The 27,843-nt window shown below is 34.9% G+C and overlaps 1 protein-coding gene across 1 annotated transcript in view; it reads right to left on the bottom strand.

Annotated features, from left to right (window-relative positions):
* LOC107498919 (vascular endothelial growth factor receptor kdr-like) overlaps positions 1-27,843 on the bottom strand; it is a 303,930-nt gene that overhangs the window by 68,883 nt on the left and 207,204 nt on the right. The window contains exons 25-27 of the mRNA XM_016122603.2: positions 16,691-16,790; positions 15,038-15,143; positions 4,838-4,944 (exon numbers count right to left, since the gene is read on the bottom strand). Of these exons, the coding sequence (XP_015978089.2) occupies positions 4,838-4,944; positions 15,038-15,143; positions 16,691-16,790 (313 nt within the window). The remainder of the gene's footprint in view (positions 1-4,837; positions 4,945-15,037; positions 15,144-16,690; positions 16,791-27,843) is intronic.

The raw sequence follows: 27,843 nt of genomic DNA, 5'->3' as shown, positions 1-27,843 counted from the left end.
GTGTTTACGACTCAAAGTCCAGTTTCTCTCACCTACCATATATTTGATCCCTTTTACCCACTTCACCCTCCCCTTAAACCCTATATTTGACCCCCTTTAGCCCATTTACCTTCTTCCACTACCCCCATCCCACTAGTAACCTCTACTCTATAGTCCTTTGGTAACCACAAGTCTATAGTCCATGTCCATGAGTCTCTGTTTGTATGTCCTGTTCGTTTGTTGCTTTTAGGTTTATATCCCACATATGTGACATCATGTGATTTTCAACATTCTCTGGCATACTTCACTTAGCAAGATTATATCGAGGTCCATCCATGTTGTTGCAAATGGCAGTATTTCATCACTTCTTATGGGTGAGTAATATCCAATTGTATATATGTACCACCGGTTCTTTATCCAATCGTCTATCATAGGACACTTTGCTTGCTTCCATGTTCTGGCCACTGTGAATAATGCTGCTATGAATATCGGTGTGAAAATATCTTTTGGAATATGGGTTTTCAAGTCTTTGAGGTAAATACCCAGTAGAGGGATTCCTGGATCATATGGTAGATCAATTCTTAGTGTTTTGAGAAAACCCATACTGTTTTCCATAGTGGCTGTACCAATTTTCAGTGCTACTAGGAGTGTATAAGGGTTCCTTTTTCTCCACATTCTCTCCAATATTTGTTATTATTGTCCTGTTGATTATAGCTATTATAAAAGGTATGAAATAGTATCACATTATGGTTTTGATTGGTATTTCCTTAATAGCTAGTGATGCTGAGCATCTTTTCATATATTTGTTGGCCATTTTTATGTCCTCTAGGGAGAAGTGTCTGTTCAGTTCCTCTGCCCATTTTTTGATTGGATCATTTGTTTATTTGTTGGTATTGAGTTGTATAAGTTCTTTGTACATTTTGGATATTAAGCCCTTATCAGAAGTATTGTTTGCAAATATATTTTCCCATTTGGATGGTTGTCTCTTTATCATGTTGATGATTTCTTTTGCTTAGCAGAAGCTTTTAAGTTTGATGTAGTCCTATTCATTTGTTTTAGCTTTTATTTCCCTTGCTTTCGAGGTCAAATTCATAAAATCTTCTTTAAGTCAAAGTCCTTGAATTTACTTCCTAATTTTTCTTCTATGCATTTTATTGTCTCAGGTCTTATATTTAGGTCCTTAATCTGTCGTGAGTTAATTTTGGCATGTGGTGATAGGCAACAGTCTAGTTTCATTCTTTTGCAGGTGGCTTTCCAGTTTTCCCAACACCATTTATTGAAAAGGCTTTCCTTTCACTACTATATGTTTTTGGTATTTTTGTTGAAAATTATTTGCCCATATAATATGAGTTTACTTCTGGAATCTCGATTCTGTTCCACTGGTCCATGTGTCCATTTTGCTGCCAATACCATGCCGTTTTAATTACTGTCACTTTGTAGTATAATTTGAATTCAGGCAGAGTAATGTCTTCAGCCTCATTCTTTTTTTTCTCAGGATGGCTTTGGCAATTTGGAGTCTTTTGTGCTTCCATAAAAATCTGATGATTTTTTGTTCTATTTCATTAAAAAATGCCAGTGAGATTTTGATGGGGATTGCATTAAATCTGTATAATGTTTTAGGTAATATGGTCATTTTAACTATATTGATTCTTCCAATCCAAGAACACAGAATATCTTTCCATTTCTTTGTATCTTTTTAAATTTCTTTTAATACGGTCTTGTAGTTTTCATAATATAGTTCCTTCACGTGTTTCATTAAATTTATTTCTAGGTATTTTATTCTTTTTGTTGCAATTGCAAAATGAATTATTTTATCCACTTCTTTTTCTGATGCTTCATTATTAGAGTATAAGAACGCTATTGATGTATGAATGTTGATTTTGTATCCAGAGACTTTACTGTACTTGCTTATTGTTTCTAGTAGTATTCTTGTGAAGTCTTCAGTGTTTTCTATATAGAGAATCATGTCATCCACAAATAGTGACAGTTCGACTTTTTTTTCCCTATTAGGATGCCTTTTATATTTTTGTCTTGTCTGATTGCACTCACTAGGGCTTCGGATGATATAGTCAATAACAGTGGCAACTGGACAGCCTCACCTTGTTCCTGATCTTAGAGGGAAGGTTTTTAGTTTTTCGCCATTAAGTATAATGTTAGCTGAGGGTTTGTCATATATGGCCTTTATTATGTTAATGTACTTTCCTTCTATACTGATTTTGTAAAGTTTTTGACCATAAAAGGATGCTGCATCTTGTTGAAGGCTTTTTCTGCATCTATTGATATAATCATATGCTTTTTATATTTTAATTTTTATGTGGTGTATCACATTAATCAATTTGCATATGTTGAACCATCTCTGTTGTTGTATTCAGTATGCTAGCATCTTATTTAGGATTTTTGCATCCGTGTTCATGAGACATATTGATCTGTACATTTCTTTTTTTGTGTGTTATCTTTACCAGGTTTTGTTATCAGAGTAATATTGACCTCATAAAATATGTTGGGAAGTATTGCCTCCTATTTGACTTTTTGGAAGATTTTGAGGAGAATAGGTATTAAATCTTGTTTGAATGTGTGGTAGAATTGACTGATGAAGCCATCTGGTCCTGGACTTTTACTCTGTCGTAAGTTTTTTATTATTGTTTCAATTTCCACACTGCTAATTGATCTATTTAGATTTTCCAGTCTTCTTGATTCAGTCTAAGAAAGTTGTATTTTTTTAAGTACTGGTCCATTTTTTCTAGGTTATTAAATTTGGTGTTATGTACTTTTTAATAGTTTTTTTTTGTATGATCCTTTGTATTTCTGTGACGACAGTCATAATTTCCCCTCTTTCATACCTGATGTTGTGTATTTATGTACTTTTTCTTTAGTGAGTCTAGCCAGGGATTTGTCAATTTTATTAACTTTCTTAAAGAACCAGCTCTTTGTTCATTTATTTTTTTTCTATCTTTTTTTCAATTTTCGATTTCATTTATTTCTGCTCTAATTTTGATTATTTCTTTTCTTCTGCTGACTTTAGGCTTTATTTGTCCTTCCTTTTCTAGATTTTTAAGATGAAGCATCAGGTTGTTTTTTGGGGCTCATTCTTGTTTTTGTGGGTAGGTCTATTATGATATGAACTTTCCTTTTATGACCGCTTTTGCCATGTCCCAAAAGTTTTGATATGGTGTGCTATCATTATCATTTGTTTCTATGTATCTCTTGATCTCTTTTTATTTCTTTTCTGACCCAGTTATTCTTCAGTAGCATGCTGTTTAATCTGTGTATTTGTGGTTTTTCCTGATTTCTTTCTGCAGTTGGTCTCTAGTTTTAAAGCATTATGATCAGAGAATACGGCTGGTATGATTTCAATCCTCTTATATTTGTCGAGGCTATCTCTGTGTCTCAGTATGTGGTCAATTCTTGAGAATGTTTCATGTGCACTAAAGAAGAATGTATAAGCAGCTGTTTTGGGAGGGAAAGCTCTGTAAATGTCAATTATGTCCAGTTGTTCTAATATATCCTTTAAAGATGTTATATCCTTATTGATTTTCTGTTTGGATTATCTTTCCATATCCATCAGTGAGCTATTTAGGTACCCTAGTATGATAGTGTTTTGGTCTGTTTCTCTCTTTAGGTCTGTTGGTCATTGCTTTACATATTTTATTATTCCCCTAATTTTAATGAAGGATAATGGAATCTGTGAAAGATGCCCCTGCCTCTAGGCATACAGAGTTGTGTCTGGCCATAGGGTTGTGAAGCAGAACATTAGTTGGATTCAGTCACCATTTGTTCCCTAAGGTGAGCTCCTTGTGTCTTAAACAAATTGCACAAGTATGAACGGTGACTCTGTTTGATGCCTTAAGATTATGATGATTTCTCTCTTCTCTGAATTCCTACAAGACTTAAACTATATGTATTTTTAGTTTCAAAATAATCATAAGTATGTAAAGGACAGGATGGGAAATATAGTCAATAATATTGTAACAACTATGAAGGGTATCATATGTGTACTAGATTTATTGGAGTGATCATTTAATAAGGTATATAGATGTATAATCACTATGTTTTATACCTGAAAGTAATATAATATTGTATATCAACTATAATTGAAAAATAAAAGACCATCCATACCACATATTTCTGCCCCCTTGACAAAATTTCCTACACTTGCTCATAACTGTGCATGTTTTATCTCCTTAGTATATGATCAGTTATTTGAGTGGTTTTATTTTATAACCTCTCAGTGACTAACACTAATATTGAGCACAAAGATATTTAATATGCATTCATTGTTCACCTGATGTGAATTGAATTGTGCTTAGTTTGATCCTCAGTTGCTCTTAGGCCCTCTCTACCTATCATTCTTATAGTCCTCTTTAGGCAGGAACACTTATTCTTAACATCTCTCATTTCTGCATGGAGGACACTCTATAAAAGGCACTCTCCTCCCCAATCTCTCAGCCCCCCAAACACACACTGTGAGATGCGAAGTGAGCTATCAGATTGGTAGGAAAAGTAATTGTCATGCTTTTCTTGAGTACTCCTTCTCTTTAGGATTTTCTTGCTTGTAAGGGTGTATTTTACCCAAGAGGGAGCCCTGTAATTTTAGTGTATATCTAATTCATGACAGTATTAAAAAGTCTATCTGGCTGCACCTGTAAACCAATTCTCAAATAGAGCTAATATCAACAAGAAAGCTAGAATGAAGACCTTAAACTGGCACTATCATATATGTTTCAGTCAGTTCAGAACTCAGACTGGGAGAGAGAAGTATAATTCATTGCTCACCCCTTTAAAACGATTACTGATTATAGACAACGATGCTTGTTGATAGGTTTCAAAACCATCATTTGAAACGAAGGCTGAATCTCACCTGGATTCCATGGTGGTATTATTGCTTATGATCTCTTGTACAGGATCCAGGGCCATGAATGTGGGTGTCCCACCAGTGCCATTGAGGGGTATGTAGTCTTTGCCATCCTGCATGAAGAAACATATATATCCATCATTCCAAAGGTACAATATGTAAATTTGAATTAGTGATTTTCATCCCTGGATGCATCTAAGTATAAGAAGAGCTGTTGGCCTTTATTGGACAGTTTACAAGTTTTCTCTAGTTTTCTATTTACCTTAAAATCTATGCTTAACAATTTAGCTCTGAGACACATCTTTTGTGCCATAGAGGCTGATTAATAAAGCTGTATTTGAAGACTCGTGTTCTTTATTTAAACAATGTTTTATAAGAAATTTTCTATTTTCTCTTAACTTTCCCTACCCTCTCATGTCTTAAATAAATAATCCTGCAAGGGATGAAGGGAGGGCAAAAACTTGAGCTTTACAATTCTGGCAGTATTGGGAGATGAGTTTCCTATTAAAACACTAGTTTTCCTCTGCCTATTACCCCTGGAATCATCTCATTATATTATCTACACCTTAGCCTCCTACAGATAAACCATTATCCAAGAACCCAATTCAAACCGTCATAAAATAATAATGGTTAGTATTAAGCACTACTTACTATGTATCAGGCACTATAATAAGTATTTTACATTTATTTTCTCATTTATTCATCACATCTTATGAAGAAAGGTATTATTAGTGCTCTATTTTACAGACAGGTGAACTGAGGCATAGAACAATTAAGTAATATGTCTGCAGTCACAAAAGTTAGTACGTGTAAGGCCAGGATTCTGTTCTAGGTAATTTCTCTTAATCACTTTGTATTATATTTTTTTAATCATGGTCATGTGAGGAGGTAATGAACTTTTCTATATAAGTGTCTCAGTTTACAACTTGACCTGTAATGTACCTCTTTCCCCTGCCTTCTCTCTGCTCACAGTCCTGAGTCTAGGCAATAGTCCTGCCTTGTGTGTTTTACCTGTCCTCAATCTGATACAGTAAAAATATAATTTGAATCTCTGCCTTGGATCTCATTGCTGAGAAAGAGTTCGTGAACCAACTTCAGTATAAAGAAAACCACTAGAATCGAGTGCATATAATGTAGATCTTAGAAAGTCAGGAAAAGGGGGAGGCTGGAGATCATTCAATATCTTAATTTTATATGTTTCCAAGTAAGAAAGCTGAATCTTAAAGGAGCTGGGGAAGTGAATTTTCCCAGAGTCACCCATGTACCAAGTTTACATGCTGAGAAATCCAAACTGATTGAGCCACATAGCTCCAAAAGCTGTTCCCTCCTCAATGATACTAACTTGTGTACTTAGTGCTATAAAGCAATGTGAATAACTTATAAATACTTGAATAAATAATTAATTTGAATCTTAGAAGTGTAGTTTGCCGTCGTAGGTATTCATGATTAGAAAAAAAAGAACACTCAGATAGGAGGAAGATGGCAGACTTGGTAAAAGCAGGGTTTGTCTCTTCCCAGAAACACATTGAAATTACAACCAAACTATAAAATAATCAATGTGAAGAATCACCTGAAATCCAACTGATGTTAACACAAATGTCTGATAATATAAAAGAGCCATATCTAAGCTGGTAGGAGGGGCAAAGTCATGAATCTGGCTGGACCCTCACTCATGGTTGTGGAGGATCATGGGGAGGGAGAGCAAAGCTGCTGTGCTGAAGAGAGGGGGTTCCTGGTCTCATTTTGAGGCTCCCAAGACAAGGATCCCAGTTTAGGGAAGAGGAGATTTCAATAACTCTGAGAATAAAAACCAGAGGGGATTCTGTCTGTCTGGGTGAGATAGAAGGAGACTGAAACCCTAGATGCCCCCTTGAAGGACCCGCATACAAGCTTTCTGACTTGAGGACACTCACCTGGGACTCCGGCGGTGGATCAGAGGCTCGCATGGGATTCATTATGAGAAAGTCTGCATTACTTGGCACAAGAACAAGGGCTGGAAGGGCAGCCAATATTGTGCCTTAGTCAGGCCCACTGCCCGGGCAATCTACAAACCACACCAGCTTGATTATGCAGCCACCTCCCACAGAGCCATTAGGAAGAGCTAGCCAGGGGGGATCGGCATGCCCCACCCAACCACCAGATTGCCCTGGGCATATGTTGCTGGATGGCTGCCAAACCATCCTCTGTCTCTGGGCCAAGCATTCCCATTGGGGGGCCAGCACTATGAGCCCCATTCCGAGATAGGATCAAGCAGATCAATGCTGCCAAAACGAACTTGAGCAGATCTTGGGGATCTGTGGGCCAGTACCAGACAGCAGCTGGTCTTGCTGTGATCTGAGACTTCTGAAGAAACACACAAAAGGTTGCCAAAGTTGCAGCAAGACTGAGACTGTATTGATCTGACTGCCATTGTCTCTCTGGGACCCCAAACCAACCTACCCACAAATTGCCCCAGGTGGCCCATTGACAGTGAACTGCCACAGCCCTGCCCATACCCTCCCATTGATCTCCCAATCCACACAGGTAAAAATCTTTGGCTGCCACAAGACAGGCACTGCACAGAAATCTATTGCAAGCAGACCACTTCTGTGTGTAAGAGTTAGAATATTGTGTCCAGGGAGGGCAGGGATATCTGGGACCACCACAGATGGCAGCTGGTCTGTGACTACAGCAGAAATGCCCAGGCACAGAAGTTGAAGCAAAACTGAGGCTTTATTGGCCAGACAGCCCTTGTCTCCCTGAGATCACCCTTCACCCAAGCCACAAAATGCCTGCAGTCCATTGACAGACAGTCTCTCATACCCTGTTTGGCTCTGTTGTTGTGCAGTCAGCGCAGGCAATAGACCTTGACTAGTGCAGTGAGCGAATTTCGAGGAAAACATTTGTGGACAGAGCACTGCTGCCTGTACGAGCTGCAATATCTCTCGAGGGGATTGCAATGGTCTGTATCGGTATGACAGCCCTTGAATCCCTGAGCTCCTGCCCCATCTAATACACAAAGTGCCTGCTGCACACTGATAGGCAGCAGCTCCTGCCCTGGGGTAGGACATTAAGACACAAGGTAGGTAGCAGCTGACCTTGCTATGAGTGGAAACTTATATAATGAGCCACAGAAACAGTGTTGGCAGGGGAAAATTTACTCAATAGACCCAGGAGACTCCAAGGATCCCCATGCCACTCAACATGCGTATTACCCAGAGGCTCATCCAGTTTCAGAGACTTACAGGCAACTGACATGTGGTGTCAGGCCTTGAGGAGCACTGTTCCCTCTGCTAAACTGCCCTCAGTCAGGGACGGGAAATAATCGACCACTGCCTACAGCAGTGTCTCTTTCAATTACCTATAGATCCAGCATAGGCAACAACCATCTGCAGATTGCTTTGTAGTTCCCACCAGATAGCCATGAGTAATCAAAAGCAGCAGCTGATCTTGGCCCACAGGGGCGCTCCTCCCAAGGGGCCACAAAACTAATGTATCTGGAGGCTGGCACCAGACCACAATGGAGCAACTCTTGACTAGTCTCATTAGTGTACACAACAAGTACACAAGGCTGCTAGGGCAAATCCCACTCAGTGGGATCAGTCCCCACATAGCAACTCTTACCCTGTGGATACAGTCAGTTCCCAAAATTAGTCAGCCTGAGCGTTAATCCCATTCACTGCTCTACTAACAACATTAAGGGCTTGATAACAACAAAACATCACAGACAACTCACACAAAGATCTCATTGAGAGCCCTCAAATAAGGGATTAGGGAGAGTGCACCACTGGGCCACACAGGACACCTTCCACATTAGGCCATCTGGCCAAGGCTGAGAGATGAAACAAATATTACTGACACACACACACACAAAATGAACACAGAGAGGCTAATAATATGAGAAAATAAAGAAATGTGCCACAAGTGAAATGACTGAAGAAAACTCCAGAAAATAAGATAAATGAAATGGAAGCAAGTAACCTACTAGAGACAGAGTTCAAAATAATGGTTATAAGGATGCTCAATGACCTTATGGGGAGAGTGGATGAACACAATGAGAACATCAATAGAGAAATAGTAAGCATAAAAAAAGCACATAGTAACTATAAAAACGAGCCAGACAGATATGAGGACTACAATAACTGAAATGAAGATTACGCTAGAAGGATTCAATAGTAGATGGAAAGAAACAAAAGATCGAATCAGTGAACTGGAAGACAAGAGAGCAGAATATGCCCAATCAGAATAAAAAGAAGAAAAAATACATGTGGATAGTTTAAGAGACGTCTGGGAAAACATAAAGAGTAATAATATCCATATCATAGGAGTAACTAAAGAGGAAGAGAGAGAACAAGGGATTGAGAATCTATTTGAGGAAACAATGACAGAAAACTTCCCTAATCTGGCAAGGGAATTAGACATACAAGTTCAGGAAGCACAAAGAGTCCCAAATGAGAGGAATTTAAACAGGTCTACAACAAGACACATCATAATTAAAATGCTAAAGGTCAAAGACAAAGAAAGAATCTTAAAAGTAGCAAGAAAAAGGCAGTTAGTTACTTACAAGAATACCCCCATAAGAATGACTGCTGATTTTTCAATGGAAACTTTGTAAGCCAGAAGGGAATGGCAAGAAATATTCAAAATTATGACAAAAAAGAATCTACAACAATTAATACTCTACCCAGCAAGATTTTCAATTAAAATGGGAGATGAAATAAAGAGCTTTACAGACAGGAATAAGCTTAAGAAATTCATCACCAACAAGCGAGTATTATAAGAAATGTTAAAGGGACTTCTGTAAAAAGAGAAGAGATAAGAAAGAAAATAGAATTAACAAATATGAATAATAAAATGGCAATAACAATGTATCAGTAATCACTTTAAATGTAAATGGATTAAATGCTCCAATCAAAAGACATAGGGTAACTGAATGGATATGATATGCATATGCTGTCTACAAGAGGCCCACTTCAGATCAAATGACACTCACAGACTGAAAGTAAAGAGATGGAAAAAGATACTTCATGCAAATGGAAACAGAAAAAAAATGCCGGAGTATCAATACTTATATCAGATAAAATAGACTTTAAAATAAAGGGTTTAATAAGAGACAAAAAAGGGCATTGCATAATAATAAAGGATTCGATAAATCAAGAGGAAATAACCCTAGTAGACATATGTTCACCCAACATAGGAGCACCTATATACATGAAGTAATTATTGATTGACATCAAAGGGAGATCAGTAGTGATACATTCATAGTAGTAGGCTTTAACATCCCATTGTCACCAATGAACAGATCTTCCAGGCAAAGAATCAACAAAGAAACAATGGGCCTAAAAGACACACTAGAATGGATGGATTTAATAGATATTTTCAAAGCATTTTACCCCAAAACAGCTATATATATATATATTTTTTTTTTTCTCAAGTGCACATGAAACAATTTCTAGGACAGACCATCTGTTAGGACACAGAACAAATCTCAATCAATTTAAGAATATTGAAATCGTATCTATCATCTTCTCCGATCACAAAGGTATGAAACTAGAAATCAGGTCCTCTGCCCATTTTTTGATTGGATTGTTTTTTTTTGTTGTTGTTATTGAGTTGTATGAGTTCTTTGTATATTTTGAATATTAGGCCCTTATCAGAGTTGTTGCTGGCAAATAGTTTTTCCCATTCAGATGGTTATCTATTTACACTATTGCTGGTTTCTTTTGCTGTACAGAAAAATTTTAATTTGATGTAGTCCCATTCTTTTACTTTTGCTTTTATTTACCTCGTCTTTGAGGTCAAATTCATAAAATCCTCTTTAAGTCCAAGATCCATGAGTTTAGTTCTTATATTTTCTTCTATGCAAATTATTGGTCGAGATCTTATGTTCAGGTCTTTAATCCATTTTGAATTCATTTTGGTGTGTGGAGATAGACGACAGTGTAGTTTCATTCTTTTGCAGGTGGTCTTCCAATTTTCCCAGCAAAATTTATTGAAGAGGCTTTCCTTTCTCTACTGTATTTTTTTGACTTTTTTGTTGAAACTTATTTGTCCATATAAACATGAGTTTCCTTCTGGACTCTCGATTCTGTTCCATTGGTCCGTGTGTCTGTTTTGCTGCCAATATCATGCTGTTTTCATGATTGTTGCTTTGTAGCATAGTTTGAAGTAGGGTAGAGTGATGCCTCCAGCCTTGTTTTTTTTTCCCTCAGGATAGCTTTGGCAATTTGGTGTCATTTGTGCTTCCATACAAATCTGATGATTTTTTGTTTTATTTCTTCAAAAAATGCTGATGGGATTTTGATGGGGATCACATTAAATTTGTATTACACTTTAGGTAATAAGGTCATTTTAACTATGTTGATTTTTCAAATCCAAGAACATGAAATATTATTCCATTTCATTGTGTGTTCTTTGATTTCTTTTAATAGCATCTTATAGTTTTCATTATATAGTTCCTTCACATGTTTCTTTAAATTTATTTCTAGGTATTTCATTCTTTTTGTTTCAATTGCAAAAAGAATTAGTTTTTCCACATTTTTTTCTGACAATTTATTATTAGCATATAAGGATGCTATAGATTTATAGACATTGATTTTGTATCCAGAAATTTTATTGTATTTGTTAATTGTTTCTGGTAGTGTTCCTATGGAGTCCTTAGGGTTTTCTCTATATCATGTCATCCACAAACAGTGACATTTTGACTTTTTAAAAATTTTATTTATTTTATTTAGTTTCAAGTATACAGTACATTTGTTAGACTATAAAACGATATTCCATAAAACGATCTTCCCTATTGCTCCCTCCCTCCCTCAACCATCCACCTAGCCAGCATATTAATGCTAACTACATTCTCGATGCTGTGCTCTGCATTCCTGAGACCATCCTTCAGCTACTAATTTGTACTTCTTTAACCTTTCACTTCATTCTCCCATCCTCCTTTCCTCCCTTCCCTCTGTCCATTACCAAATTGTCCACTGCAATTGTGTGTCAGTTTTTGATTAGTTTGTTCTTTTTATTCCTTAATATTTACATATAGGTGAACTCATATAATGTTTATCTTTCTCTGACTTAAATACCTACTAAGTCCATCAAAGCAATATCTTTTTCCATCCCATTCCATTTACTCTATGTTTGTCTTTTAACCTGAAGTGAGTCTCTTAGAGGCAACATTTAGGGGTCTTGTTTATTTTCCATTCATCCACCTTGTCTTTTAGTTGGAGCACTTAATTCTTTTCCATGTGAGGTACTTATTGATAATAATGTAGTTGTTACCATTTTTTGTTCCTGTTTTTTTGATTAATTTATTTGAATTACTTTCAAGTATACAGTACATTGGTTAGACATCTGTATAGTTCATAAAACGATCCTCCCAAATTCTTCATTCCTCCTCTACTCTCTACCTAGTCAACATGACTTCTTCATTTCCTTTTTGGATGCCTTTTATATCTTTCTCTTGACTGATGGCACTCACTAGGACCTCCAGTGTTATATTAAATAAAACAGCAGTAGTGGACAGACTTGTCTTGTTCCTGCTCAAGAGGGAAGTTTTTCAGTTTTTCACCATAGAGTATAATGTTGGCTGAGGGTTTGTTGTATGTGGCCTTTATTATGTTAAGGTACTTTCCTTCTATACCAATTTCGTTAAGTGTTTTGATCATAACTGGAAGCTGTATCTTGTTGAAGGGTCTTTCTGCATCTATTGATATGATCATATGATTCTTATTTTTAAGTTTGTTTATGTGGTGTATCACATTAATCAATTTACATATGTTGAACCATTCCTGTGCTGCTGGGATGAAGCTCACTTGATTGTGGTCTATAATCTTTGCATTTGTGTTCATGAGAAATATTGGTCTGTAGTATTTTTTTCCTTTCTTTTCTTTTCTTTTTCTTTTCTTTTCTTTTTTTCTTTTTTTCTTTTTTCTTTTTTTTTTTTGTTATCTTTACCAGGTTTTGGTATCAGGGTAATATTGCCTCACATAATGAGTTGGGAAGTATTGCCTCTTTTCGATATTTTGGAAGAGTTTGAGGAGAATAGGTATTAAATCTTCTTTGAATGTTGGTAGAATTCACTGGTGAAGCCATCTGGCCCTGGACTTTTACTTTTTGGTAGGTTTTCGATGACTGTTTCAATTTCCATTCTGCTGATCAGTCTATTTCTATTTTCCAGTTCTTCTTGATTCAATCTAGGAAGGTTGTATTTTTATAAGTACTTGTCCATTTCTTCTAGGTTATTAAATTTGGTATTACATACTTTTCCACATTATTTTTGTATGATCATTTGTATTTCTGTGGTGTCTGTTATAATTTCTCCTCTTTCATCCTTGATGTTTTTTTGTCCTTTCTTTTTTTTCTTTAGTGAGTCTAGCCAGGGATTTGTCAATTTTATTAACCTCCTCAAGGAACCAGTTCTTTGTTGCATTATTTTTTCTATTGTCTTTTTTGTTGTTGTTGTTTTTAATTTCATTTATTTCTGCTTTAATGTTGATTGTTTCTTTCCTTCTGCTGATTTTAGGCTTCATTTGTTCTTCCTTTTCTGGTTTTTAAAGATGAAGTGTTGGGTTGTTTATTCGGGCTTGTTATTTTTTTTAGATAGATCTATAACGATATAAACTTTCCTCTTATTACTGCTTTTGCTGTGTCCCAAAACTCTCTGACCTAGTTATTCTTCAGTAGCATGTTGTTTAATATCCATGTATTTGTGATTCTTTCCATTTTCTTTTTACATTTTATCTCCAGCTTCCAAGTATTATAATCAGAGAATATGATTGGTATGATTTCAACTATCTTATAATTTGTTGCAGCTATATCTGTGTCTCAGTAGTAGTCAATCCTTGAGAATGTTCCATATGCACTAGAGAAGAATATATAAGTAGCCGTTTTGGAATGGAAGGTTCTGTAAATGTCAATTATGTCCAGTTGGTCTAATGTGTCATTTAAGGATGTTATTTCCTTATTGATTTTCTGTTTCAATGATCTGTTTATATTTGACAGTGGGGTTTTTAGGTCCCCTACTATGATAGTGTTTTAGTCTTTTCTCTTTTTTGTTCTGTTAGTAATTGCTTTACATATTTCAGGACTCTCTGATTGGAAGCATAGATAGTGATAAGTGTTATGTCTTTTTGGTGCATGATTTCTTTTATCCTTATGAAGTGTCTATCAGTGTCTCTTTTCCTTTTTTGTTTTGAAGCCTATTTCGTCCGATATTAGTACCACCATTCCCACTTTTCTCCGAATGCCATTTGCTTGAAATATCATTTTCCACCCTTTACTTTGAGTCTATATTTGTCTTTGGAACTGAGATGTGTCTCCTGGAGGCAGCATATGATTGGGTTTTGTTTTCTGATTTAATCTGTGTCTCTGTGTATTTTTATTGTTAGTTCATTCCATTTACATTTAAGGCGATTATTGAAATATGAGGTTTTCTTATAGCCATTTTGTGTTTCGCTTTCTGGTTGCTCGGTGTTTTCATTGCTTCTTTGTCCTTGTGTATATATTTTTTTCATTTATTTTTTGTTGGGTTTTGTGGGTTTTCCCTCTGATCCTTCTTGTTTTATGTTATATACTTTAGTTATGAATCTTCGGTGTGTGGTTACCATTACAAATATGTAAAGGATAGTTATGTATATACAGTAGTCCATTTTATTCTTGCACTTTTCCAATAGTTTAGCTTCTGCTCTTCCTTAAAACCCTTGTTTCCCTTTCTCTTGATACTTATCATACTCTACTATGAGCCTTGGTTTTCTTATTTGAGTATTATTTGAGATCAATGTTCATGTCTTTTTATCTTTACATCATCAGTGCCCAGTGCAATATGTGGCACAGACTAGATGCTCGATAAATATTTTAATGAATAACTGACTTTGTCTCTAATGTCTCATATATACCCTTTTCAAGGGCTTATTATTTTCTCTTTTTCTGTTTCACTTTTCTTATCATGTTATAATTATTTCCTTTACACTCCCTCAGATTAGATTATGAGCTCTCTGAGGACCGAACATGAGAATAGTCCAAAATTGCACTGCTTACAGTTCCAAGAACTGTGAATTAGCAGACAATTATAAAAAGACACTCATGTTAGCAATTTATCTATATCAGTAGTTATCAAAGTATGTTCTAGGGACTTCTGGTAATCTTGAGATCTTTTATTGGGAACCATAAGTAAAAACAAGTTTTATAATAAAAAAAGACACTATATGATAGAATAAGCTAAATAATGAATACCTGTTGAACACTGGCCTGAAGGAGATCTCCAAGACGCCCGACCAGTTCAGAGAAGTTGGGTCTCAGAGTGCTCACACTGTGCCAGCATTCAAGCATAGTCTGGTAGCTGAAGATTGAAAAAAATGCCAAGAAAGTCTCCATTTCCCATTCTCATTACTTTTTTAACTTTTGCTATGGATTATACCTCAGATTATATCTTCACAATTATCCCAAGCCATATTCTCTGCTATGGCCTAAGAGTAAGGTTTCTGAAAAGCCTGCCTGGTCTATAATTGTCCATTATCCCTATGTCCCCTTCATTCCCACTTGTTTTGTGTCGATAGGCATAGATTTATGCACATAACCAGTCATAATTAGTCCATTTATAATCTTAAATATTTAGAAAGTCTTAAGGAGAGCAATCTAGCATTTAGGTTAGCTATCAAATTGCTTTGGGTTTACAAAGATTGTGTAAATGGGGGGACTGCTACATTTGTCATGAGGCCAAATTGCTTCAAATAATTCTTTTGGATTTTGGGTTCTCCTCATGATCTAGAAGATTATATAATTGGAGATTGACCTTCAAATATCTTTATACATCTTTCTTTGAAAAATGGTGTAAAACGTCATCATTTTTAGATTTTAAGTGGCAACACTGGAATCCCACACTGTACTTTCCAATGACTTTGGCCAATGAGCTATCAACTAAGTAGTAAATGCAGTTTCATGCTGAAATTTCTGTTTATTATAACAACTAAAAATCATTAACTTATCTATATGTCTGTGATATGATTCTTTAAATCTGCTTATAGTACCTATTGTAATTGTGTAGATTCATTTATTGATCCAGTAAGAGATCACAAAAACATGGCTTCAGTTTGGTATAATGTGTATGGCCACATCTCTGTCACAAGCCCAAGACAGGCTATTCCGGAAACTCAAGCTTCTCAGTGGTAATTTTTATTTGATGTTTTGAAACAAACATATAAGTATAGAATCTAAGGCTAGAAGTGACCTAGACAGTATCATGGTTACACCTAATACATGAATACTTTCTAAAACTTATGAATTTGATAAAAAAAGTCAGTTTATGCATCTTAATATGAAATTTGAATTTATTGAATTTGAATTTATAGGTTCTTAGACCGTCTTTAAGTTATGACAGACATACCTGTTTATTGAGCTTTGCTTTATTGTACTTCACAGATATTGTATTTTCGTCAAGATTGTGGCAAGACCCTCCACCAGAAAAGGATTAAACCTTGCTGGAGTCTCAGATAATGGTTAGCATTTTTTAGCAATAATATATTTTAATATGTTACTATTATATATATAAAAATAACATATCTGATTTATTTATAATACATTGCAGTTTTATACATAATGTTACCACACACTTAATATCCTACAGTATAGTGTAAGCATAACTTTTATATGCACTGAGAAACCAAAAAAAGTTTTGTAATTTGCATTACTGCAAAATCGGCTTTATTGTGAAGGTCTGAAACTTAACCTGCAATGTCTCTGAGGTATGCCTGTACACTTGTGAAGAGAAAAATAAGTGCCTTGACACTGAACAAGATTTCATATATTATCGTCTGTAATCTGTGATGCTTACTTTGACCCTTTTATCTAAATTTAGTCTGATGACATGTAGCCTGAAGAATAACTCACATTTCAGGAGTGGAATATTCAGGCGATCTCATTCGCTTTCCCTCCTTAAGCTGACGGCAGAAGTCTTCATCTATTTGCACTCCTGGGTATGGTGAGGCACCTGAGACATAAGAGAAAACATTTCCCATTCATTCCTATGAGGAAAACAACCAATGAATATCTTAAAAGGCAGAGAACTAAAATTAATTCTGAGGAAGAGAAAACAGTTCCAGGTATACAGAGTGTGCGGCATAGGATTTCCATCCATCTTGATAATTCACAGACCTGATATAAATGATTCTGCCAGAAACCACATATACAAATACTTTGCAATAAAGTTCAGGGTTTTAAGAAAACCACTGATGAATTTTCACCAACTTGGCAATAATTTAATGCTTTTAAATTATTTGCTGGAAGGTAACCCACCTTTCATGTGATTTTGTTTTTAATCTAAAAATATTTTCTTTTGCAGTCTCTGAACACCCTTTTCCTTTCCATATCATACTTTAACCTGTGGCATTCTATTGTAGTTCAGGTCTCAAAAACAACAAGGGAGCAGATTTCTAGCCAGTGTGGATGTTGGTCTTGAACTTGGGACATGTAGTCTTGGTGGCATCCAAACCCACAAGAGAAATGAAGCCTGGGGGTAAATTTCAAGTTGATAAATGAAGAACAAATTAATTACAAAAATGTTTTATGCTAAAGGAAAAGAACATGTCCCATATTTGAATCACAGTTTAAAGTAGATTAAGAGATTACAAAATAAGGCACAAGTAGAACACCTATGTATGTGCATGGGCAGGCTACATTTCCAAAGTCATGACTTTTATTTGGTTGCTCCTACTCTATAGTTCCAAAAATGTTAAAATATACTTTCTAGGTCTTTAAGATTCAAGATGTTGTCAATGTTATTAAAATATTTTTAAACAATGTTTGAGTACCCATTAGAAATTTTTAGTATAAGTCATTTATACCCCATCTAATTTCCAAAGTGTTTAAAAAGGTTTATAGCTGTGTAAATTGCAAATTAAAAGTTAGAAAAAAACAAAAATAAAAAAAGGATGAAATCCAGAGTGAGCTTAATAAAAATGAGAAACTATCAAGCTGTATACACTTGCTGTTGAGAAAAAGGCACAACTTTGGTTTCAAGTTTCTAGTTTTCTGAAAGTCAACTAAATAATAGAAAACTCTTCAGTTACTTAATTCAAGGTAATTTGTAAGATACAATTAAATTTAGTTACCTCTCCCTTGTGATATGAAGTGATGTATTATTGCTCCCCATATTTGTCTTCCAGATTTGGTGACTAATGATGTGATATTTTAAATCTCATATGCTTAAGAAAGTGTCATCTAACCCAATACTTCCAAACTCATGGATCATGACATTCCCGGAAGACAGAAGTTATAGCAAGATATCTGTACATCCTTGGGGTCATCAGTCATTGTCTGTAACATGAATACTTAATATCTCATATGGAATGATAATTACTTTTATAAAGCATGAAGGTTGATATAATTCACATAATTCAAATTATTTTTAAAAGCTCCTCAGTTCAGAATAGCTTTTAGTTATACATTAAAAAAAAGAACTAGAAAAAGAATAAGAGAAGACCAAAGTTAGCAGAAAAAAGAAAACAATAAAGATCAGAGTGAAAATAAAAGAAATAGAGATTAGAAAAAAACAATAGAAAGGATTAATAAAACTAAGAGATGGTGTTACAAAAAGACAAATAAAATTGACAAGATTAAAGAAACAGAAAATTGAGAAGAAAAAGAGAAGAGTGCAATAAAATGAGTAACAAAAGAGGAGACATTACAACTGATATTACAGAAATAGAGTCATCAGAGGCTACTATAACAATTATATGCCAACACATTAGATACCTAAAAAATATAGATAAATTTCTACAAATGCTCAATGTACCAAGACTGAATCGAAAGATATTAAAAATTTGAACAGACCAATAATGAGTACAGAGATTGAATTAGTAATCAAAAATCTCCCAACACAAAAAAATCCAGAACCAGAAGCCTTCAATGGCTAATTCTACCAACCACTTAAAATAAAATGAATGCCAACTGTTCTTAAACCCTTGTAAAATTGAAGAGAAGAGAACACTTCTGAATTATTCTACAAAGCCAGCATAACCCTGATATCAAAGCCAAAAAACGACACTGCAAGAAAATAAAATTGATAGTTACGAAATAGTCACAGGGATGTGAAGTACGTCATAGGAAATATAGTTAATAATATTGTAATTATTATGTGTGGTGAGTGCCAATTGGGTCTAGACTAATCAGGAAGGTCACTTGGTAAGTCATATAAATGTCTAACCATTATCTGTATACTTGAAACTAATATAAAACAATATTGAATGTCCAATTTAATTGGAAAATAAATAAAATAAAACAAAGCTATAGATCAATACCCCAATAAATATAGATACAAAATTTCTTGACAAAATATTAGAAAACTGAATTTGAGAACATATAATAATGTCATATACCATGACCAAGTGCAATTTATCCCTGGGGTGCCAGGATGTTTCAATATAGGCAAATTAATAAATGTAATACATCATCTTCATAAAATAAAAGATAAAAATTACATGATCATCTTAATATATGCATAAAAATAAATAGAGAAAATACAACAATTTTTCATTACAAAAACCTTTGATAGATTGGGTATATAAGGATAATAAAGGTCATATATGATAAACCACAGCTAGTACTATACTTAATAGTAAAAAATTGAAAGCTTTTCACTAAGATCGGGAACAAGACAAGGATACTAACTCACCACTCTTCAATATAGTACTGAAAGTCCTAGCTAGAGCAGTTAAGCAAGACACAAAAAAATTAAAAGACATTCAAATCAGAAAGGAAGAATTAAAATTGTCTTTGTTTGCAGATGATGTAATTTTGAACATAGAATATCCTAAAAATTCAACAAATACTCTTAAGAATAATCAACTCTTTTTAAAATAAATGTATTTATTTAAATTAGTTTCAAGTATGCAATCATTGATTAGACATCTATAATGTTCATAAAACTATCCCCCCAATTGCTCCCTCCCTCCCCTGGCCCTCCGCTTAGCCATCATATTAATGCTAACTGCATTTCCTCTGCTAATGTTCCTTATGTCCAGTTATCAATTACTAATTTGTACTTCTTTAACCCTTCACCCCATTCTCCCAGCCTCCCAACCCCTCACCCCTCTGTCCATCATAATCAACTCTTTTAGTAAAGTTGTAGTATATAAATCTACATACAGAAATCAGTTGCATTCTTATACATTAATAACAAAATATTTACAAAAATAATCTCATTCAAGACAATATGTAAAACACAAAATAGAGATGTATTTAAACAAGGAAGTAAAATATCTGGACAACAAAAACTACAAGACCTTGCTGAAGAAAATCAAAGAAAATGCAAATAAATGTAAAGGTATTCTATGTTCATAGAGTGGGATAATTAATATTGTTAAAATGTCCATACTACCCAAACCCATCTATAGATTAACACAATTTTCATCAAAATGCACATGGCAATATTCAAAGAAATAGAAAAAATATCTAAAATGTTCATGAAATTTTGCAAAAGCTCCAAATAGCCAAAACCATCCTAAAAGAGAAAAAAAATCCAGAAGCATCATACTTTCTGATTTCAAACTATATTAGAAATTATAAAATTTTAAAAAGACAATATAATATTGAGCTTGCATAAAAATAGACATACACCAATGGAACAGAATAGAGAGCCCAGAATTAAATCCCTGTATATATTGTCAACTAATATTCAACAAGTAAGTCAAGATTATTCAATGGACATGGATATTCTCTTCAATAAATGGTGTTGGGAAAACTGGATAAACACATGCAGAACACTGAGGTTTAAACTGCATACTACACCACTCAGAAAAATCAACTCAAAATGGATCAAAGACTTAAACAACTTAAACATGGTCAGGAAAAACAAACAGAGACTCATGGACATGGACTGTAGACTAGTGATTATCAGTAAGGGGTGAGGGAGGGGGAAAGTAGGTGGGATAAAGGGAGTCAAATATGTGGTGACAGAAAGAAATCTTAACTATAGGAGGTGAACACACAGTGTAAATATGTATATGTGTGTGTATGTCTGATTGTTAAAGTGTACAGCTGAAATTTATTGGATTTTGTTAACCAATGTCACCATTAAAAATACATACATACATACATACATACATACATACGTACATACACACAGACTTAAGCATAAGACCTGATATCATAAAGATCCCTAAAGAAAATGTAGGAAAGATAATTCTCAGCATTAGTGTTAGCAACAATTTTTGGAATATGACACCAAAAGAACAAACAACAAAAGCAAAAATCAACAAATGGGACTACATCAAACTCGAAAGTTTCAGTGCAACAAGAGAAACAAACAAACAAACAACAAAATGAAAAGGCAATATAAAGAATGGGAGAAATTTTTTTGAAAACCATATATAGAAAAAGGTGTCAATATCTAAAAAAATATAAAGAACTCATACAACACAGTAACAACAATAACAACAAAACAAGCAATCCAATTTAAAAATGCACAGAAAAACTAAGTAGATATTTTCCCAAAGAAGACATCCAACAGGCCAATAAGTATATTAAATGATGCTCAGTATCACTAATCATAAGAAAAATGCAAATCAAAAGCACAATGAAGTATCCCTTCCCAACTGCTGGAATAGATATTATCAAGGAGAGTGGCTATCATCAAGAGATAAATGTTGATGAGGATGTGGAAAAAGGGAACTCTTGTATACTGTCAGTGAGAATGTCAATTGGTTTAACCACTGTGGAAAACTGTATGAAAGTAATTCAAAAATTAAAAATAGAGTCAGCAATTTCACTTTGAGGTATATACTCAAAGGAAATGAAAATAGGATATCAAAGAGATACCAGCATTCTCATGTTTATTGCAGTATTATTTACAATAACTAAGATATGAAAACAAACTAAGTGTTCTTCAATGGATGAAGAGGAGGTACATATATACAATGGAATATTACTCAGCCATAAAAAGAATGAAATCTTGCCATCTGCAACATGCATGAACCTAGAGAGTATTATGCTGAGAGGAGTAAGTCAGACAGAGAAATACAAATGCCATTTGATTTCATTTACATATGCAATCTAAGGCATAAAATAAACAAAGAACAGAAATAAACTCAGATACAGAGAATATATTGAGGGTTGCTGGGTGAGAATGGGGCTAGGGTGAGTGAAAGAGGAGATGAGATTAAGAAATACAAATTGCTAGATACAAAATTGACATGAGGATGTAAAGTAAAGCATAAGGAAATAATCAATAATATTGTAATAACTATATGTGGTGTCAGATAGGTACTAGCTTTATCAGGGTGATGCCTTCATAAGTTATATAAACATCTAATCATTATGATGTATACACATGAAACTAATATTATATTGTATGCCAACTATAATTGAAATAAAATAATTATTTACATTTTTTAAAAAAATAAAGAGCAAGAAGTAAAATTATTTCTATTTACAAATGATGTGATCTATGCTTCGAACACTCTAAAGATTCCCCCCCCCCACACACACACACACAGAAACTGTTAGTTAGACCTAATAAGCAAAATTAATAAAGTTGCAGAACACAAAATCAGTATAATAAAATTAGCTGCATTTCTATATACTAACAACAAACTATCCAAAAGTAAAATTAATTAACATTCACATTTACAATAGTATTGAAAATAAAATACTTAGAAATAACTTTAAGCAAGGAGGTGAAAGATTTGTATGCTGAAGACTACACATTATTGATGAAAGAAATCAATGAAGATCTACATAAATGGAAAGACATTCTGTATTTATTGACTGGAAAACTTAATATTGTTAAAATGTCCCTACTACCAAAAGCAGTGCTATTCCCATCAAAATCCTAATGTCATACTTAAGAGAATGAGACAAAACAATCCAAAATTTCATATAGAATCAAAAAGGTTTTTGCAGTTGATCTCTAGTTTCAAAGCATTATGATCAGAGAATATGGTTGGTATGATTTCAACCCTCGTATATTTGTTGAGGCTATCTCTGTGTCTCAGTATGTGGTCAATTCTTGAGAATGTTTCATGTGTACTAGAGAAGAATGTATAAGCAGCTCTTTTGGGATGGAAGGCTCTATAAAGGTCAATTATGTCCGGTTGGTCTAATGCGTCCTTTGAGGATGTTATTTCCTTATTGATTTTCTGTTTGGATGATCTGTCCATATCTGACAATGGGGTATCTAGGTCCCCTACTACAATAATGTTTTGGTTTGTTTCTCCCTCGAGTTCAGTTAGTAATTGATTTACATATTTTGGGGTCTCTGATTGGGAGCATAGATATTAATAAGTGTTGTCTTCTTGATGCATGATTCCTTTTATCATTATGAAGTGTCCCTCTTTCTTTTCCTTTTTTATTTTGAAGTCTATTTCATCTGATATTAGTACCACTCCTCCCACTTTTCTCTAAATGACATTTACTTGAAATATCATTTTACACCTTTTTACTTTGAGTCTATATTTGTCTTTGGTGCTAAGATCTGCCTCCTGGAAGCGGCATATGATGGAGTTTTGTTTTAATGCATTCTGCAACTCTGTGCCTTTTTATTGGTGAGTTCAGTCCATTGACATTTAGGGTGATTATTGAAATAATGAGGTCTTCTAATAGCCATTTTATCTTTTGCCTTCTGGTTGCTCAGTGTTTCCATTGCTGTCTTGTCCTTGTGCTTCTGTTTTCTTTATTTGGTTGGCTTTTGTGGGTTTTCCCTCTGGTCCTTCTTGTTTTATGTTATATACTTCAGTTTTGAATCTTTGGAATGCGGTTATCATTACAAATATGTAAAGGATAGTTATAATATACAGTCATCCATTTTCTTCTGCGCGTGTCTTACCTCCATTCCCTTTTGCGAATTTGGATATTTGAATCTCCCCTTTTCAGTCATTATTATTTCAGTTTGTCCCTATGTATGCTGAACGTTCATTATTAACATGTTATAACAATTATCTTCTTATTTTTTAAGCTTATAATGCCCTGTTCTTAGTAAGGGTTGTACTCCTCTGCTTCTATTTGACTGATAGAAACTTTACTCTTGATTATGTTTTGTTTTCTTTCTTTTTTTTTTTGGTCGTTTTGACAAAAAAAAAATACTGACCCCTTTCAGTATTTCCTATAATGCAGGCCTTGTAGTGGAGAATTCCCTCAATTTTTGTAAATCTGGAGAAGTCTTAAATTCTCCTTAATATCTAAAGGATAGCTTGGCTGGATACATTATTCTAGACTCTTAGTTCCGTTCACTTAATAGCTTAAATATTTGATTCCATTCCTTTCTGGTTTGTAAGATTTTTGCTGAGAATTCCAAGGATAATGGAATGGGTTTATCTTTATAAGTTATCATTTCTTTCTCCCTGGCTGCTCTGAGAATTCTGTCCTTGTCATTGATTTTTGATAATTTTAATACAATGTGTCTTGGTGAAGGCCTTTTTGGGTTGAGATAATTAAGTATTCCGTTGGCTTCTTGAATTTCAAGCTGCAGCTCATTGCTTAGATTTGGAAAATTCTCGTCAACTATTTGTCTGAAAATGTTTTCTAGTCCCTTCTCCTTTTTCTTGCCTTTGACAATACCTATTATTCTCATTTCCTCTCTTGATGGTATTAGCTAGTTCTTGAATTTCTTTCATTATTTTTCATTCTTTGGATTCTTTCTTCTTCCTCTGATTTATTTTTAGATTTCTGTCTTCGATGTCACTGATACTTTCCTCCATTCGGTTGACTCTATTTCCCAAGCTTGCTATTTCATTTTTCAACTCTTGTCTCATGTTTTTTTTATCTCCCAAAGATCTATTTTGCTTTGAGGGTTTCAATCTCCTTGCTCTGCTCATTTAGGTGTTTTTACAATTCCTAGAATTGTTGATATGACTCATTTCGGAACTCACTGAGTTTCTTCAGAAGTACTATCCTGAATTCTCTGTCATTTAAGTTGCATAATTCTATGTCTGTAAGCTTATTTTCTGGAGATTTTCTCTTTCTTTCTGAGATGCCTTGTCATCTTTGTTGTTCATAGTGCTTATTGGACCATTTCTCTATCTGGGCATTAATGGAAATGTATTCTGCTTTTTTTTGCCAGAATATAGATTTATTATATAAAGGTTTCTCTTTAGCCTGTTGCAAAGAAGAAGCTTTTCTTTCGGTTTCCAGTAGGTGGCATCTAAGCCTCTTGGATCCCTGCTTTATATAAAGCTTTCAAAATGCCTTTTTACTTTCTGATAAATATTTAATCACACTCGCTACCCTCAGTTTCAGTCCTTGTCAGTGTTATAACAGTTTTGGTTGTATTTGCTCAGACTCCCCTGGGGCTCCATGGTGTTTTGTCTTGGAGGATATGGGGGGAGGGGCCCTCTGGTTTGGGTTTTGGGGGCTGTGGCTCAGCCTCGGTTTTGCAACTGCACTTGGTAAAAATCAACTATTGTTTCTCTGCAGCTGCTTCTCTGATTTCTGTCCTGATGACTGGGCCCTGCTGCCAGCCAGCCACAGGGAGTGCACTACTTTCTCAGACAGGGCTGTTCAGGGAATCCCCACTCAAACTCACCACTACTTCTTCCCTCCTCCTCCTCCTGCAGGGAGATCTGGTGGCTGAGAGAGGCAGCTTCTTTTTTTTTGTCCCGTGCACCACCCGACACCTGTGGTTCTTACCTGTGGTAGCTCTTATGCGCAGATCCCACGCTCAGACGTGCTGTTGTGCAGTTGGATGTTTTTTGTTGAGTTTTAGATGTTCAGATTATTGTTGTTTCAAGGGATGAGATCTGGAGACATCTCTCATTCTACTATGTTTCCTGCAGTTTCCTCCTGAGGTCTATCTTGAAGTCATATTTATTATCTTCCTCCATGTACAACTCTTTGCTGATATATCTCTGTTTCATCTCCATCTAAAGTCCTTACCATGGCCTATAAAGCGCCACATTAAATTGTTCTAGGCTATTTTTCTATCCTTATTATTTACCACCCTCCTCTTTACCAAGTGCTCTCTATCCACAGCAGCACCTCACTGTTCTTCTGAACACTTCAAATATGTTACAACCTCAGGGCATTTGGACTCACTGTTCCTTATGCCTGGAATATTCTCATCCCAGATGACCAACTGGCTAGCTACCTCTCTTTATTCTAATCTCTGCTCAAAAGTCACCTTATTTGAAAAGCCTCCTTTGCCACTCTATCTAAAATAGTATTGCCCCATCGCACTTTATCCTTTTACCCCAATATTCTTTTGATTAATTAATATCAGTCCTCCCTGGTAGAAGGCAAGCTCCTTGAAAGCAGGTATTTTTGTCAGTTTTGATCACTGATAGATACCCTCAGCTCATAGAATTGCATCTAGCATATATTAGGCACTTGATATATACTCATTACTGGATTTGACATATAAGGGAAAATATGTGCATCTGGTTAAAAAGTTGCTTTCCTGTGTTTTACTCTCAAAAACAGTGCCCTTTCTCAGGCTTGCCTATAGGTGCACAGATTGTTGGAACCTCTTACCTTTGTCCACATCAGTAAGCCTGAAATATCGCAGTAAAGAACTTTACTTGAGGCTACAGAGAACCATTTGCTGTTCTCTTCAAAATTTCCATCACAAAGCATCATCAGAAGCCAGAGAACAAACTTGGAGCCATTAAGACATTGATAAGGGGAAGCAGGTGTTGATGGTCGTATCTAGTTAAAGGTGATATTATCTATTTCAGAAACAAAAGAACCATTTCCACAGTACCACAGAATGACATATTCAGAAGAAACTTTGCATAATATCTAATCTATCTCCCTTGATTGGCTGGCCTGCAGAGGAGTATGACCCCTTGTTGCACCAACAGCTAATTAGAAGCACATCCTAAACTTATAATCACACATTTTTCTGGCTACAGAGGACTGCAGAGCCCTTCTAACTCAAAGACTCATTTTTTAATTAGTTTCAGGTATACAACATTATTGGTTGGACATCACTTCAAAGACTCAATTTTATAAATGGGGGATTAAGGCCCAATAAAGGGTTGTAAATTAGTGGAACAAGAAATTGGGTACTTATACCTTCAGAATTATTTTTATAAATTGCCCTAATAAGTGAAATGTAATTGGATACCTAGGGCTCAATTTTCATCTTCATAGGAAGCTAAGATGTACCATATATATGTTGTCTTTCACATGAGGATCTTGAATACCATATCTGTATGAATTTAAGTTGGAGCACAACAGCTGCGTATAATCCCAGAGCAATTCTTTCTTTCTTTTTTTAATACAGCTTTTGGCAGTGAATTTCTGATCAAGACATGAGAGGTGAGGTTCATAAACAAAGGTTTGGAGGATTTTAATAAATCCTGAGCATGGGTCCTGATAGTTGGGTTTGCCAGATCCTAAACATTTTCTAGAGAAGTACATGCACAGATCTGGCAACCTCCACTACAAAGCACATTGAAAAGAGGCCTACCTAAAGGTAGAGAAATAAACTAGATGATTTTGGGTAAGACTTGTAATTTTGAGATGATGCAAGGACTACAACGACCTACCTGCCTCAGTTTCTCAATGACTTCAGTGTTTACTCCAAGAAAAGTCTTCTTTATAGGAAATGACATTAAATCTAATATTAGATTTTGGATTTGAGTCCCAGCTATGCCTGCTAGTTTTTGTGTGACCTCAGATACGTCAGTACTTTTCTGAGGCTCAGCTTTCTCATTTACAAATTGTGGATACTAATATCTATTCTAGTTCACGGGAAGTTGCAATGATTAAACGAGATAATAACAATTTTTTCAATTGGTTCAGTAACTTGCAATTTACAGAGCATTTTTATCTACATTATTATGTACTTCTTACAAATGCTAAACTTCTTGAAGAAAAACTGCTGTTATTCCATGTGTTATTATTTAATAGTAAGATAGATTTGATAGCATTTTATTTATATAGTATTTAGGTTTTCAGTTACTTCAACTTTTAGGAACAATGTCTGCTCATGGAAATAGCCCTGAAAGCCTATGAACTCCAGCTACAAAAAAAAAGTAACCAAGAAAACAAAAGATGTGTTTCCACTCTTCAAAGACACAATGTGATCAGTGGATATGGGTATCAAAGCT

The sequence above is a fragment of the Rousettus aegyptiacus genome, unplaced genomic scaffold (assembly GCF_014176215.1).
Source record: "Rousettus aegyptiacus isolate mRouAeg1 unplaced genomic scaffold, mRouAeg1.p scaffold_m13_p_9, whole genome shotgun sequence".
Lineage (NCBI taxonomy): Eukaryota > Metazoa > Chordata > Mammalia > Chiroptera > Pteropodidae > Rousettus > Rousettus aegyptiacus.
Note: the sequence above shows the minus strand (reverse complement) of the source record. Positions and strands in the feature narration are given on the sequence as shown.